The sequence below is a fragment of the Poecilia mexicana genome, unplaced genomic scaffold (assembly GCF_051168715.1).
Source record: "Poecilia mexicana isolate PSO_F unplaced genomic scaffold, ASM5116871v1 scaffold_17, whole genome shotgun sequence".
Lineage (NCBI taxonomy): Eukaryota > Metazoa > Chordata > Actinopteri > Cyprinodontiformes > Poeciliidae > Poecilia > Poecilia mexicana.
In genome coordinates, this window is record NW_028263386.1 from 25,564,729 (window position 1) to 25,580,547 (window position 15,819).

General features: G+C 41.1%; 2 protein-coding genes across 3 annotated transcripts; both read right to left on the reverse strand.

The window, feature by feature from the left end:
* Positions 1-193: 193 nt before the first annotated feature.
* On the reverse strand, positions 194-5,485 carry LOC106922830 (nucleotide sugar transporter SLC35D2-like). Its single transcript, XM_014995551.2, has 13 exons — positions 5,230-5,485; positions 4,463-4,496; positions 4,296-4,382; positions 4,160-4,227; positions 4,009-4,080; positions 3,862-3,930; positions 3,678-3,780; positions 3,511-3,603; positions 2,169-2,236; positions 1,998-2,076; positions 1,836-1,918; positions 1,608-1,660; positions 194-527 (listed from the first exon to the last, which is right to left on the reverse strand). Exons 1-13 carry the CDS (start codon positions 5,427-5,429, stop codon positions 517-519), a joined length of 1,020 nt encoding a protein of 339 aa, XP_014851037.2. The 5' UTR covers positions 5,430-5,485; the 3' UTR covers positions 194-516.
* Positions 5,486-6,313: 828 nt separating this feature from the next.
* LOC106922828 (SERPINE1 mRNA-binding protein 1-like) lies at positions 6,314-15,231 on the reverse strand. 2 transcript variants are annotated; one of them, XM_014995548.2, is made up of 9 exons: positions 14,854-15,231; positions 14,183-14,363; positions 13,056-13,196; positions 11,258-11,326; positions 10,934-11,008; positions 10,648-10,825; positions 9,394-9,459; positions 9,101-9,286; positions 6,314-8,083 (listed from the first exon to the last, which is right to left on the reverse strand). In XM_014995548.2, the coding sequence occupies exons 1-9, from the start codon at positions 15,107-15,109 to the stop codon at positions 8,024-8,026; spliced, it is 1,212 nt and encodes a 403-aa protein (XP_014851034.1). In that variant the 5' UTR covers positions 15,110-15,231; the 3' UTR covers positions 6,314-8,023. The 2 variants fall into 2 exon arrangements, with proteins under 2 accessions (XP_014851034.1, XP_014851033.1); XM_014995547.2 differs by having other exon boundaries at positions 9,101-9,289; positions 14,854-15,230.
* Between the last annotated feature and the right edge of the window lie 588 nt (positions 15,232-15,819).

Below are 15,819 nucleotides of genomic sequence, written 5' to 3' on the forward strand. Positions count from 1 at the left end.
CTAATCGGGTTTTTGCTAATCATTAACCTGCTGATATAGATTTGAGCAGAGTCCAGGTTTTTTTAGAACTTTTATTTGTGACAATACAAAAACCTTTAGTCTTCAATCAGCAACAGCACCCACACTGAAGAGTGTTGAGTGGAATATCTTAGTGCATGTATGGTGACATTCACCAATCACAGAAACGTCTGTGTTTCCAATCACTGAAAAATATTAATTTATTAGTTTCCAGTTTCAATATGTACATTTAAATGGCTTATTAAATCAAGTGACCACATCCTTTAAAAAACAAAATGATTCTAATTATAAAAACACATTTTTTACAATTGCATATAAAAATGTATGGGATGTATCACTAAACACTCCTTACTCCATAAAGGTAAAACCTTAAAGTTTAAACAGATCATACAGCATATCTTTACAACATTAAGCCCACTGGTTGGATTTTTTCTCCTTAAGGTTTGCAGGCATCAGCAGATGATCATCATTTTTCAATTTCACTCTGGACTCCAGGATTTATGCCTTTTCTGTTCAAAATGATGAAAAAAGCTTGAGGTTAGAGAGAGACGCTTAAAACAAAGAACCCTTTCATAATGGAGTAAGAGGCCGGAACAACTTTTAAAAAAAAGCAGAATTGGTGAGATCTCTAGTAGGCGATAGAGTGTAATAAGCTAGGAATGGGTTAAAGCAGTGCTAAAGCCTTCACATCCCTTGAACTTTATCACATTCTGTTCCAGAACACAATGTGTCTTATTGAGATTTTGTCTGACAGGAACATTCCCAACCAGCTTTAACCAGCTTCCCTGTCCAGGCTGATAGTGAAGCTGGTTAAAGCTTCCCTGGTAGGGGTGTTGTTACCACTACCTAATTTCACAGTGTGTTCATTGATCTCACTGGTCATTATACGCAGGCCAAAAAAGTTTGATAATAGTCTCATAATGAGACCATAATTTTGAGGCTACATATTGGATTGAAATGCTCTTTCCCAGCTAGATCAGCAGCTGGGAAAGCTCCAGTGTAGACAGCGTAGGGAAGATCATGATCAAAGCATTGTAATACAGCAGCCCATATTTTCCAAGCTCCTATAAGGACAAGAGTCACATTTCTTTCACCAGAAAACTTGCAGAAAGGTAAGTAGGCAGAGACAGCAGAATACAGCATAACACAACAGGTATAGAAAACCTGTTGAAGAGGGGGGAGAGGGAGGAAATGAGGGTAAGAGAGGAAATTAGGGCGGGGGGTGGAGGGGATAAGGGGGGGAATGAAGGTAGGTAATTGAGGGTAAAGGGGTAAGGGAGGACATGAAGGTAAGAGGGAGTAAGGGAGGAAATCAGGGTAAGAGGGGTCAGGGAGGGTAAGGAAGGAAATGAGTGTGGGGAGGGGATGATGGCCTAAAATTATAGAAATCGGGGCCAATATACACCCCTAGTTTGTATAGTTTAAGTTTAAAGCTATAATAAGTTTGGAAGCTGTAATCATAAAGACATAGTCTTGGTCTTAATACAACGTGAACCCCCAGGGGGGTTGGTAGGGAGGGAAGCACCTAAGACTAAAACAAGAGATTTTCCATCAGGATTATGATTAAAGGTATTTCAAACCTTACTTACTGCTTTGCTGCTGTGTGAAAGTGATATAGGAATACACCAGGCTCCCAGCAATGCTGTTGGAAACGAAGAACAAAATGCGATCCAAGTGTTAGATTCACTGACGATATGTGAGAATCACACAGCATTTCTTGCTCGTCTCTGGCAGCTCCGTTTTAATTCTCTTCCGACTGTGTCCTCAAGCTGCTTCTGCAGACCAACCCAAACAACTAAATCCGTTCGGGTGATTACCTGATGTTCAGCCCTAGGAAGTTCAGCCAGGTGAATATGTAGTCTCCACCAAACACCATCCCGATGTATGTGACCAGGATATTCTGGGGGTAAAAGTGCAAGAAGTGCTTAACATATAGGCCGGCTCTTCCCAGAGAGCGTTGGCAAAGAGAAGTGACTTACCTTGATGCAGCCTATGATGGAGGTGGTGAGCGCCGAGTTGAGCTGTGTGCACAGCATGATGGAGTACATTAAAACAAAGCTGCATTAACACACAGAGGAAGGAGAAGCAAGACTTAGCAGAACATGGTGTCAGTTGAAGAACACCGTCAAGAGTTTGTGGAGCTACATTACCCCATGACACAGGAGAGGACAAACTGCACTACAAACAGCTGATCAGCCCAGCCTTTGTAATCCAGTCCCTGTTCACAAACACACACAGTCACAGGGGCATAAATGCTTCGGCAAACTTTACAGTCACCCTGAGTATTCATTTAATCTGTATTCTGAACTTTTGATGATTTATTTGAGCGTTCTTTTTCCAGAGTCGCTGCATCACACATCTGCAGTGACACGATGAACCAGAAATGGGTGCACATGTTTATCGAATTTATTGATATCCTCCATAACGGAAAGACTCAAAATTTCATATACACGCTCAAATCTGTGTTCCATAACATAGTAATAACGAGGGGTACTACTGTGTTGTTGCTGTAAGACAAAGAACTTCAGGAATTCTTTTTGGGCCATTTCTAATCAGGCTCGCATCTTTTAGTTGCTTTTGGGGTAATATGTTGTCCCTCGCTGAGCGGCCTTTGACCATGTGCTGGTACATTTGTAGATAATGACACTCTAAATACTGCTGTGGCTGCCACGGAGGAAAACTTGCTAGCATCCATTCGGATTGTGGAATTTGTCAGGAGACATGTAGGAAATTGGTCCTACATTGGTCTTAACTGTCTGTGGTCATTGTGCATGACGTCTGCCCGGCTCACTGAATGTGCACAGTACGCCTGAGTGTGTGGTGGCCTTTGGTATGAGAAAATCTATAAATTCAAACTATTCATTCTTTTACAAATACTTAATCCTTTCATGCAAAGTGGTCACCACAGTGGACAGCTTTCTAAAAGCCATTATCTTGAGCTTTTCTTGTAGATTTTTATGTTATAAAAGCACACAGACCACTGAAGTGGACACTAATGCATGATAAAATACACTATCAACTACTGGCCATCAGCAGTAAATGCCACAAATTATTTTTGATAAATCCAATATGGCCGACAGACAAAAAAAAGCATCCCAACCGACCAGGTCCCTCCTTCTACTGTAGACGACTCTTGCAGATAAAAAAAAATATTATGACCCCTAAAGAACAATACTACTGATGTATTTTTCAAATAACAACTTTGTATTTGAAGAAAATTACAATTGATCGCCTAAAAAACAATTTAAATTTTATTTTTACAAAATGCTTTTGTCTACCTTTTTTATGCCTTAAGAAAATGAAAGAAAATTTTGGAAAAAAAGCCCAACATAAAGGATCATAATTCATGCATGAAAGGGTTAAAGTTGGTCAGTCTATAAATATTCCACGCTGGAAAAAGGTTCGTTTGTAAAATGGTTCAAATAAATCATGAAAAGCCTCAGATAAAAACCTCTCTCATCTATTGTGAGTGTATATTGCACGAACACCTACCATCTGCAAGTCTCCAGAGTAATACGCATATGCCAGCGTAGGAAAGATCATGATCAAAGCATTGTAATACAGCAGCCCATATTTTCCAAGCTCCTATAAGGACAACAGAGCCACGTTTCTTTCACTGTCCTCATCACCCAGGATGCACATCTGCTGCTGCTGCTCACCTTCGATTCCAGTTTCTGCTTTACAAACGCCCCACTAGCTGCTGTCAGGATGTTGTTCAGCATTATGAAAATGTATCCTTCAAGATCGAAAGCTAAGTCGGCGCTACGGCAAACACAGAGTGAGATATGTGCTCGTGCACAGGGCATGAAAACATGCAGTTTGGGTTGCAAGGAGTCGTCTTACCTCGCAGCAATAAAAGCACCGAATATCATGGTGAACACGGTCATCTTTATGGAAGCGGAGAAGGTCTTCCTGCGAGGGATTAGAATGCATCTTTAACAGGAAATGTTCTGGGAACATGTGCAGACGGAATGCAGAGGTTTGACTTACTTCAGCAGGAATCCCTCAAACACCATGGTGAGAAAAATACTGAACCTCCTCAGAACCGTGAACATGGGCAAGCTAAGATGGCGGGAACAAGCAACAGTGTCACATTTAAAGACAAGCCTGGGCTTTATATGATGGAGTGTTAGGGACTCACTTGAGTCGTTGCGTCCCAAAGAGGCCCGAGATCTGATTCCCAACGTACAGCAGAGGCAGAGGGAACATCTGGAACGACACACATCACGTCTAATTAGTGATCCTGGGAATGTTCTTGGAGGATATAACCTTCTCACCTTGCCCAGTATAGTCACGTCCAGATCTGGGAATGTGATGACACCCAGCATCTTCGCGGTCCTCAGGACCACGATTGTGGCCAGCATCTGCAGCGATCAGAGCAGGAAGTTACAGCAGAGGCAGAGGCGATGACATCACATGGGCAGGCATTAGCTCAAGAGCTTACCTGACCAATCCCAACACATGTTGACGATGGAAAGCTGGAAAACACAAACGGGCTCAGTGACACCAACACTCCTGCCGACATTTACTAGAGTAGCTTCAGAGTTGTGGATGAACCTTTACACAAAGAGCTAAGATTCACAGTATCTCCCAAAAACATTCATACTATTCATTTTTGGCCATGTTAAAACCAAAAGCTTTCGACTAGTTTATTGGAATTTTGTGCCGATGATGTGGGAAAAAAAAGACACAATTTATAATTTTCCTCCCACTTCATAATTATGTGCTACTTGTGATGGTTTTATGACATCAAATTCTGATAAAAATCCATGGTTTTCAATTATCATAATGTCATTTTTGTTTGTTTAAAACAACAAAAAAAGCTTTATCAGGAGGGCCATAATTTGGATAAGCTAACTGGTGACATTTTAAAAATAAAAGTAGAAAAACGTAAAAATAAAACACATTACAAATATTTGCACTGAAACAATATGCATATGGTTATCAGCTATAGAACAGGTAATTTAAAGTTGCAGGGCTAAACATCAGATGACAACTCTTTGAAACTAGTTAAGGTATGCTACTTTGTAAAGCTGGTATTTTCAGTGGACATTTGTTTGAGTAAAAAGGAAACTTTGGTAGAGTAACTATTGCTTATATTGTTTAGGAAGTACATTTTCTTGTTTCCGCCTTTCTTACTCAGTCCAGTATTAGTAATGAATCCGCCGCGCTCGCGCCTACATTGTGCTTCTCTGAACTTTGCACTTTTACCTGTAGTTGGTGAGGACGCTTTTGTTGACGACAACGATTAGAAACGAGCTGACCCCATAAAATGCCGCGGCAAACAGTTTCGCGAACACTGTGGGGGTGTCTCCAGAGGCTTCCCTCTGGACTCCAGAGGGTGAGGATGCTCCCGCAGCTGGCGGGCTGCCGCGGCCGCGCTCGTTTCGGCGTCTGTGGAGCTCAGCCATCGTCTACGTAACGACCGTAGAGGTAAATCAAAGCGGAAGCCTTCCCACAGTTCTCCCGCACATGCGCATAACAGCCAAGGGGGAATAATATGAGAAAAGTTGACTGAGCGGTAAATACTGGCTGTAATATCTACCGTCAAATCCACTGCTATGGTTTTTAAACTGTGGTGCAAGTACTTCCAGTGGCACTTTAGTAATAATTAGGATAAATATCATTTAGATAAACACAAATTTTGATGTAGAAAATATATAATGCATAAATACACTGCTTTCCTTTGATTTTGAGATTCTGTTTGATGAGAAACCGACTCAGACCTCAGACTTTTAATTTTCACAATGTCTAACTTGTAGTAAAAAAGGAAATCTGAAAATTAAGATGATTCCAATATAAAAACCATTTTTTTATTTTTTGTCATATGATATAACAACATTCAAGTCATTGTGGTATCAGTTTAATATCTACATCCAGATGGTGTTCCTGGACATTAAACATAAGAGGTTTATATTTGTAGATTCAAGTCAATTAAGGAAGTTCTTTACTTTTTTTCATAAATTAGGACTTCCAGCCAAACCAAAATAACTACAAGCAACCTCATTATTGTAGCCTTATAATCTCCATTACAGTAAAGAAAATTAGCTTAAAAAAGTTACAGAAACATTAAAATGCCAAGATTATATGTAGCTAAAAATTGGCATTTGAGGGCAATTTTTAGCTACATATAACTTTGTATTCCTGTTTCATGTAAAAACAGAGCAGAATATTTTACAATTGTAACATGGAAAAATATATCCATAGACTACTTCTGCTACTCCTTGCAGCAGAAATAAGTCAGGAATACAGCAGTGATTCAAACCAACCCAAAAACCATGAAGCGGACCAGTCACACCTCTAGAGCACTTTATTAGAACAGGGATGTTTATAGAGAAAGTTTCATAGTCATGTGGCTCAAACAGTCAAACGAGAAATTTGCTCCAGCCGTCTGTATCGGCGCAACACCAGTGAGCCTTTATAGAGCACAAAATGTAAAGCTTTAGCTTCCCTCCGTGTTTCCAACGCCTTCCATCTCTCCTGCGCTTACCTCCAACCTAATTTTAAGTATGCTGATTTTAGTTAACCCTCCCGCGGTCTTAGCATAACGCTCTGGAAGTGCACGGCAGATGTCACGGTTGGGGAGGCTGGGAGAAAAAAAAAAAAAGCTCGCTGACAACACCGACACAGGCGGCTGAAAGCACCATTAGCTTACATTACATTCTGTGGCCCGATGATTGTTCCACAATGACGGCTGACGTTTCTTGAACACAACGCAACGATGAGTCCGCACTTGACTAAAAAGAAAAAAAAAACAAAAAACAAGAGGACTTTCAACTGCAAAAAAATAAAACTTCAAAGGACAGTTGGTGATTAAAAAAAACAAAAAACAAAACAAGTGCTTCGAGCTCTGAAGATATGTCCGTGGTCCGTCTACGTCTTAACAATCACTTCTCACTATTTCAGGCGAGAACTTCCCGTCTTTCTGTAAAAGAATGGCAAAGTTCAGAGCAGAGGAATACTTCAAATTCTACGTAAATAGCTGTCAAAACTCACACATTCGGTCTCACGCTCAGCTATACTCTCACACACACACACCCCCACACACACACACACACACACACACACACACACACACACTTCAAAATAAACAAAAACATTTGCTTAGTGGTCCTGAAGGTACAAATTTGTACAGTCTGTATGACCTAGGAGGACCAGCCTTAAAATACATTGGGCCCTGAAAACACAGGTAGCACATCTGGATCAGGGGATACAAACATTACTAACCACTGGTCCACTATTAAAAAGAAGAAGAAAAGAGGCGTCGACCTTCACTGCACAAGAAGCAGAAAAATACCAAGCTGTTGTATGAAGTCACTTTGCTGGTTCCCCCATCTTGGATTCGTGCCTGGCGAGGCGATGGGTAGTCAGGAGGCCACTATTTACACTTTAAAACCTAAGTTAAGCTGTACTTCAGACGTCTAGCACACGTTTCTTATGTAGTGTAGCACTACCACATCAGTGTGTATTACTGGGGGTTCAGAGGGGAACGCCAGTAGAAAGTCTTTTCTACAGATGACCTAATACTGTGGTCATCTGGTGGGGAGGCAAAAAGAAAAAAAAAACAAACAAACAAAAAAAAAGCTTTTGAAAGGAAAACAATGTTCACACTTCAACCAAACTGCAGAATTGAAATGCAGGAATTCAAGCAGCACAAAAATATTAATGAAGTATGCATGATCTCTGGAGAGGGGGAAGGGGGGGATGAAAACATCCCTGCTTTCATGTTCCTAAATACAAAACTTCAGTGTAACAAGAGGTCCTTTTTCCATCTGTTTGGTTGTTTTTTTTTGTCTTTTCTTTAAAACCAATAAAACTCGAGTCCTCTGGTGTTGAGTGGTATGGGATGACAGTCTGCCTTTTTTTTTTATTTTATTTTTTTTACTGTTGGGTTTTTTCTTTTTTTTCCTTATATATTTGAAGATGTGGTAAGCATGCAAGCCTCGTAGAGGAGGGGCCCCCGGAAGGGCAGATGGGTGGGCTGGTGGAGGAAAAGACGGCGTCTTCAGGCCAGGGCCGGGAAGGCCTCGGGATCGTCCACGTTGGGGACCGACACTCCGCTGGCCTGGAGGGACAAACACACAACGCAACATTTACGCTGCAAAAAATAAAAAAGTTTCAGAATGTAACTGTTGGTGAATAATCTTTGGCTGCAGGACAAAGCTGCAAAGTCCCTAAATATAGCAATAAAGTTGGTAAAAGTGGAGTGAATATTTTTAATCACCCAAAGTCAAAGAAATGAAGGTCAAATTATCAGTGCAACCCTACTGAAAACTGTAGTGTACATTTAGATTCAGGCAAAACTTTATAGAATCACCTCATGACAATTCTAACATAAAAATCACTTTCGGATGCAAGTATTGGCTGATTGCCGACCTCACAAAATTAAGAAAATTGGTGCTCCTTTAAGACACAACAGGAAGGTTTAAAGTGAAATCAAAATTCAGCTAGAAAACCCGAATGTCAGGACCTGACCGCAACATTCTGATCAGCTGATCAGTCCTTGTTCGGGATTGGCATTTATCATATCGTTTATCATTTATCATTAGTTTCTTATCATGAGAAGAATTTTGATTCATCGTTGCAACTATACATTCCAGTCGATGATGTTTAACCCCTCCAGAACTGTCTGTGTTGTGGGGATTGTCAGTTTTACTTTTTTCTTCACCGTTTTTTTTTTCCTTTTAAAAAATAAATAAACATCAATAAATAAAAAAATAAATTAATAAAGATTAAATGCAGTTACTGTGTGCAGTTTAGTGATGCAAATCACATTTCTCTGTGTGACTGGGGTCCCATATATTTGTATCTGTATTCAGTCACAGCCAAACCTACAGTTAACTAAAAATTGTTTTTCTTTAAATCTCACTTTGTAAAAACTAAACACATGTGAACTGACTGCGTTCCAAAGCCAGTTTCTGCTGACCTTTCACTGACCCCGCTGGCCTGAGGTCAGCCAGCCAGTTCTGAATGGCCGAACTGCTTTGTTGTTTCCACAGCGGCTTTTCCACCTCACCGCTCTTATTTCGTGCTCATGTTTTTATTTTTCGTTTTGTTTTTTAGCGGTGGCTTTTGTCGTTACCTTTTCGGAGCGTCCTCCCCCACGTGCCGTCCGGCTGCCTCCCCCGCCGCGGCCCCCTCTGCCTCCACGGGCGCCGCCACGCCCGCGCCCGGGGCGCCCCAGGTCTCCGAAGTTGATCTCCAGCTGGGATGTGATGTCGTTGGCTGGTTTGCGGAAATGGTGGTCGGAGGACTCGTCAGCGGCGCCCTGCTGGTAGAATTGTAGTGTACGATGATCAAAAAGGTGTTTTAATAACCGTTTTTTTTCCTAATAAGTCACTGATAAATGTTTTCAGTGTATGTGTGGCCGATTACCTTGTTGAAAAGAGCATGAGGTTCTGCTTCTGTTTCCGACGCATCGATCAAAGCACCAACAGGCCTCTGGAAAAGACAACAAAAATAAATGTTGACCTATTTTTTCTACCTTAAAAACAAAACACATGAAAAAAAAAGTCTAAGGAGGAAAACTTGATGGTTTGTTGGACTATTGGAGTTATTCATGATGTCATCTCAGACATCATGATTAACTCATGTTATTCATGTTATAAAAATGTAAGTTATTATAAGATGTAATAATAACTCATGTACTGAGTTATTACATGAGTTATAACTCATCTCAGTACAAAGCTAAGGGAAAACCAACTGTTGGTTTGAGTAGCAACAACAGGAGAAACTAATGTTTTTTTTTTTTGCTTTCCTGTGTTGTCGCAAGGTCAGAAATATCACAGAAGTAAAGTCACTCAATTTATCACTAGATTTATCGTCACTCAATAACTCGGACAATTACAGGACTCTTTATTTTTTTAAAGTCTTCTAATGTCAAAAAAAAAAAAACCTTTTGCAATTGTGGTGTTTACATTAAATAAGAGGTGCAATTAAAATCACACTTGCATAAGTTTGTTCATATAAGTCGTCAAAAATCAGGGCAGTGACGGATGTAAACAGCTACATGAAATATATTCATATATGGCGCTAAAGCTCATCATCTATCAGCCAATCAGAGGAGACGTCGCCGTCTTATCAGTTGGAGCAGCTAACTATGCGTCTACGATTTACAGAAGAGCAACGGGTTCAACACTTTTGAAAGACAGAACTTTTTACGATCTTTGTGATGCTGTGACAATGCTGGTGCTGTCAGAAAAAACAATCCATCATCCTCCTACTGCTTCCTGTCGGCGTCTTCGTCATTTTCGCCAGTAGTAAAATCCAGCTATTGATCATGTGACTCACGTGAAAAAAAAAAAAAAGGGTTTTCGTTGCAGTTTAGAAAAATACATCTGCATCAACATGGCTGAAAAACCACCTCCATCTAGCACAGAAGCTTTTTATCAAAAATCATGTTTTTTTTTCCCCCCGAAATTGGCGTTTCCATTAAGCAAATTTATTTTCATGATTTCAATTAGCACAACTTTACAGTTAACAGAAACGCAGACCGTGTTTTGCTTTTCAGACCTTTGGAGAGGTAGATAAGATCTTTTTCACATGAAAGTATCAACCGATTACTTAAAATAGAGGAAATCGATCAGAGCCCTTTGGGAACAAACCGTCTTGGACAGAACGCTGGCTTACGTCTTCGCTCTTGGACTTGTGCAGCACGTATCCCTTCTTCCACTGGCTGTCGGCTCCCTCGTTGGGCTTGCGGATGTTGAACTCCACCTTGGTGCGCTCCTTGTCCTGCATGGCCTTCCACTCATCCAGCGTCATCTCTTTGGGGCCTTCCTGTTTCACCTCTTCCACCTCGTTCTCTCTAGAATAAAAAATAAAAACAGCTGTGTGGGAACTCAGTCCTCACCCTGCTTCATCTACGTCCTAAGAGAACATGGTGTTAGAGGGTTCTGCGCTCTGCGACTCTTACTTGTTCTCGGAGCCGGCGGGTGCGTTTTCCTCTCCCTCCGGAGTCGGCTCTGGGGCGGCGGTCTGTTCGGCCTCACTGAAAGCAAAGCACTTTGTCAACTCTCCCAGCGCGCTTTGCTCTAAACAGAATCCCAAAATATTAAAAAGCTAAAACTGCTCCATGTTCGACCTCCTCCATCCCTCCCCGTGTGCGGCATCAAAACCGCCACTTGTGTGTTTGTTCCAAAAATAGAAGCGCTTCGTTGGCGACGGCACCAAGCGAAGCAGCGAGCAAAGTGATTCAGTGTCCCCGTTTGTTTAGAAAATAAATAAATAAATAACTCACCTCACTTCATCCTTCACCGTGCCCCAGTTGTGCGAGCCGGAGCCGCCGCGCTTCTCCTCAGTTTTTGAACTGGGTAAGAAAAAGGAAAAAAGGAGCATTTCTTTAAAGGAGGAAGTCAAATAAGCCTGGAAAGTAAGGAGATGAAAATTCTGAGCTTCTAAGTTTATTTTCAGAGAAATAAGTTTTCCCAAGTTAAAAAAAATCACTTTCTGTACCATTTGACATTTTGAGAGCAAAATCTTCACATAGTTTTGATTTTATCATAAAATAATCCAAAAGTGAAGCCGGATGTGAGTATGTTAGGTGGTAAAGGGCTGTTCCACAGCTTTTTTGGGGAATATGAACCAAATTCAACTATTTTCCAAACACATTCTCACATCATGACAGATTCTTTAAGCCTCAATTTGTGGACTTTCATATATTTTCACTGTTTCTAAAAACAGATTTTCTGTCCATTCTTTGCAGTCTGAACCACCTTTGATCAGGTTATGGTTAAGAACCACAGGTCCAGCTTAAGAACTCTGATCTGAAGAGGGCCTGAGGTCATAAATGAGAGAAGAAAAGCACTAGAAAAAGGTCCTTTCATTTTAAATGAGTGCCAGTTCTACTAGTAAAACACAAACCTGATTGCTTAAATGTTACGTTTAAGCAAAAACCAGTAATAATAGTTCCTTTTTACAACTTTTATCTTTGGAAGCAAACACTTTTCCATACTTCATTTTCCTTTTCTGCGCTCATCCACGCCTGAGAATTTAGAAAATATCCCAATTCTGACGTCGTTATGGACACTGCACTGTAAAACATGCAGTAGATCTACAAGATCACACACACTATGAAAAACTGCTTCATGTAACCTCAGACTTTTTTTTTCTTAATTTAGTGAAAGTATGTTTTAACTCACACAGAACACACCCACATAAAAACTCTTCGGTGCGGAAGTGGTTACTGAAAGAGTTAAAGGTATTTTTTGTAACAAAGACACTGCTGTTTGCAGATACCTATGTTAACTGTGTTAACCACAAGTGTAACCGTTTAAATTGACCCCTCAGTCATCATGTTGCTTTAGTTTAAAACAATTAACTCCAACACATGACATCACCTGTCGTCCTCATAAAGGTGGGTGTTTATTGTATTATTTATTGTGATAAATTTCTTACAAGAGTTTTGATTCGTTGCTGTCACAACCAGCTGTAAGCATTAATGACGCTCAACTCTCCCCAAAAATGTCCTTTTTGTTGAGATTGTTAGTTTATTATTTTTCTCCCGTTTTTCATCAATATTAATCAATAAACATCAATAATTTAAAAAAAAAAATTTAATGCAGTTACTTTGTGCATTTTAATGATACAAGTCACATTTCTTTATGCCATCTGGAAACTATTCTGATAATTCAAACTTTCAGTGCATATTGCCCACCCCTAGTTCCTAATGCAAGTAGTAGCCACTGCTCATGACTGGAAAACTAGTAAAAATATAATTAAATGCTGATTTCATATACAGCTCCTTAAACTAAATCTGAAATAGGTAAAATTGGTGTTTGACACTCAGAAATCTGCAGATGCATCTCCATGTAAATATTTTACCTAAAGCAGAATAAATTCATTTTGTCTGACAAGATAAAATTATTTAGAACTTGATGAAGAAAATCAGGCATACATTTTCCACTTAATTTGAAAGCAACACTCTCTCTCTCTCTCTCTCTCTCAAACAAACATTAAACAACAAGCATCTGTTGACTCAGATTAGCACATTTCATCTTACTTGCCAGTCACTTTTTACAGTGCAACGCTTCACTCACGATTTGTCGTTGGTGCTGTGTCTGTCGAATTCCCGTTTCCCACGTGAGTCGAAGCCCTCGCCGCGGCCCATGCCGCGTCCTCGTCCGCCTCGCCCCCCCCGGCCGCCGCCGCGCCCCCTGGGAGGCCTGTCTCCAGAAGGCCTGATGGGACAATCGCAAAAAAACAAACAAAAAAACAGAATACAGTTTCTATTTTTATTTTGTTGTCTCTTAAAGCGAGAAGATTTCACATTTGAAGTATTAAACACTCAGCATATATATTATTCTCCTTTTAGCACTCTGGTAAAAGGAGAATAATAAACCAGTTTTGTCTTTTTAACTTCTAATTGGTTAAAGGCTTTTTAATAGTTAATATTTAACTTGAGGCCACACCCTAATGGTTAAATATTAACTGTTAGTTTGTTGTAGTTTCTACTGAGAGTTGCTGCAAAATTAATTTCCCCTTTGGCATACATTACTGTTTAAACTTTAATAACATAAAGTTACCTCATTTTTAAAGTGCAATCAGTAATACTTTTATAACAAATTTATATCAGTAATGATTTCTTGGTTAATGTCAAGTTGTCATAACAAAGGCATTTTGAATAATGTCAACTTTGTATTAAAAGTGTCATAATTTACCAAATGACACTTTATGACAACAGTCATAAATATTCATGAAGACTTATTCATGTTCATGACAGGTGTTATGCCATGTTTATGACAGTGTCAGTCTTATTCACCCCCCTTCAAATAAAGTGTTACCCAAATTTGTAATTGAGTACAGTTATGACTGTGTTTAAAAACCAGCACCGTTTTTCTGCATCACATCGGAATGGGCCGATACTAAACCTCAGATATCGGTATCGGAAGTGAAAACAGTGGATCGGTGCTGCCATTATCTGAATCTAATCAATGTGGCTTTCCTTAAATCAAGAGTTTTATGCGACTCCTCCAAACCTGGACATGCAGAGCAAATGTTATGTCACATTGGTTTTAATTTACGTCACATGACGATAATAAGCCCTTACATCTTCATAAAAACCTCTGTTGCTTATTTTTAGGTTTCTCTCCTCACTGGAAAAACCAGCTGAACCAAACTGATTCCCAGTAACACAGCACTCCCCCCATGCAGATCAGCGTCTCACTTGTCTACGGGGAAGTCTGCGCCTCCCTCCGGCTTGTCCTCGGCGGGCTTCTCGAAGCGCCGCTCCCGGGGAGGTCTCCGGTCCGGCCTCTTATCCGCGGGTCGACCTTCGCCCTGCCCGCCCTGATGCTGGGATCCGGACTGACCCTGCTGGTCCGGTCTTCTGCCCACCCGCCTGATTCCTGTAAGAGATCAAACGCTGTAAGCACTGATGTAATTATTGTAGATTGTCAAAGTTATTTTGGGTAGACAACAAAGTTTGAAGAGCTCCGCTCCGGACTGGAAGCGGGAGCTCTTTTTGCAGCAGGTGTGTATCTTTCACATTTGCTTTGCAAAGCCTGCAGCAGCGGCGCGTGCAGAAGCATCACCCAGCTCACCGTAACCCAACACTGCACCTTCCACTCGGATGCTAGAGGGAAGCTTTATCTGCGACACACACAGCCAGGCTGCTCCGGACTTCAAAGCTGGCTTTACCTCTACATTTAAACCCACCATTCCTCAGACAGGCGCGTGAGGCTCCCCTGGCAGCCGCCTGTCCTCTAATAACAACAGCCCAGGGTCCATGTTGACCTCCCAGCAGCAGCTAATGTAGCTAAGCGGAGCCGCACATGACAGTTGGAAATTAGACTAAAAATAAACCTTAAAGCTGCAACCACGGCAGCCACATTTTACCTTCTTTCTTCAGAGGAACCGGCGCCTGAGACTCCTCCTTTTTGTCCAGCAGAGGATTTTTCCTGTCCTTCTGGGACTCCTTCTTCGGCTGCTTGGCGGCTTGAGCCGCGGTTTTCGTGGACCCAGCGGCGGCCCCCTCCTTCTTCTTGTTTTCCGCTGCTTTCAGGACCTCGAACGGGTCGGATTCGTCGTCCAATAGCTGGTCGAACCTGTTGGTTACGACGCAGCCGAAGCCTTCTTGCAAGTGTCCGGGCATGATGGCGCCCCTTCGACGGGATTCACCTCCGATTCTACGAGGCTTGATGCGACCGAATCGCTGGATGCTGCCACAAGATGGCTGAGAGAGCTGCCCCCTTCTCTTCCGGTGCGAGCATCATCCGGGACACCGAGCAGCGCGCGCCACTCTGAGCACGCGGTGGAAGCCGTGTGTTTGTTTACAATCGTGACGAAGTTAATTCCCTCTCCAAAAAAGTCCCAGTTTTAGTTACGCTTAGCAGGTTATCGGTAAGATAAGCGGTGCTAGATGTAGGTAATAATTTCTACCACCATAAACATACAGATTCCATTTAGATTATTATAACATTGTCTAGGAAAATAACAAATATAACAAAAAAGTGTTTTATTAATATAAATAAATATGTTTCTTTGTTGATGCACATTATAAGAATAATCCGGAAGTATTACTTCAGCGCATGCAGAAACGAGCCAAAAATACGGGTGCAGTGCGTCCTGTCTACCCGTCACGAGCTAAGGGTCAATAGTTCAACTAATGATTTAGTTGGATTAAAGTGTCTTAACTGTAAAGTGAATTTCATTTTGTCAAACTTTGAAAGAAGTGGTCTGTTTAGATACTAGTGTTAACGGTTCAAGATAACACACTAGTGCTGAACCTATGAGTAATTATTATTTTAAGACCTTGACCTTATCAGGCAGCTGTCATAAATAACTGAGACTGAACTCTTTAGC

Excerpts from the sequence above, each read along its gene's own strand:
- LOC106922830 (XM_014995551.2), bottom strand. The coding sequence starts at position 5,429 with ATGGCTGAGCTCCACAGACGCCGAAACGAGCGCGGCCGCGGCAGCCCG. Across the intron at positions 3,931-4,008 it reads TTTGAGGGATTCCTGCTGAA|GAAGACCTTCTCCGCTTCCA; the intron begins GTAAGTCAAACC and ends AATCCCTCGCAG. Across the intron at positions 2,077-2,168 it reads GTCCTCTCCTGTGTCATGGG|CTTTGTTTTAATGTACTCCA; the intron begins GTAATGTAGCTC and ends GTGTTAATGCAG.
- LOC106922828 (XM_014995547.2), bottom strand. The coding sequence starts at position 15,109 with ATGCCCGGACACTTGCAAGAAGGCTTCGGCTGCGTCGTAACCAACAGG. Across the intron at positions 13,197-14,182 it reads GCAGACTTCCCCGTAGACAA|GCCTTCTGGAGACAGGCCTC; the intron begins GTGAGACGCTGA and ends TTGTCCCATCAG. Across the intron at positions 9,460-10,647 it reads ACAAGTCCAAGAGCGAAGAC|AGGCCTGTTGGTGCTTTGAT; the intron begins GTAAGCCAGCGT and ends TGTCTTTTCCAG.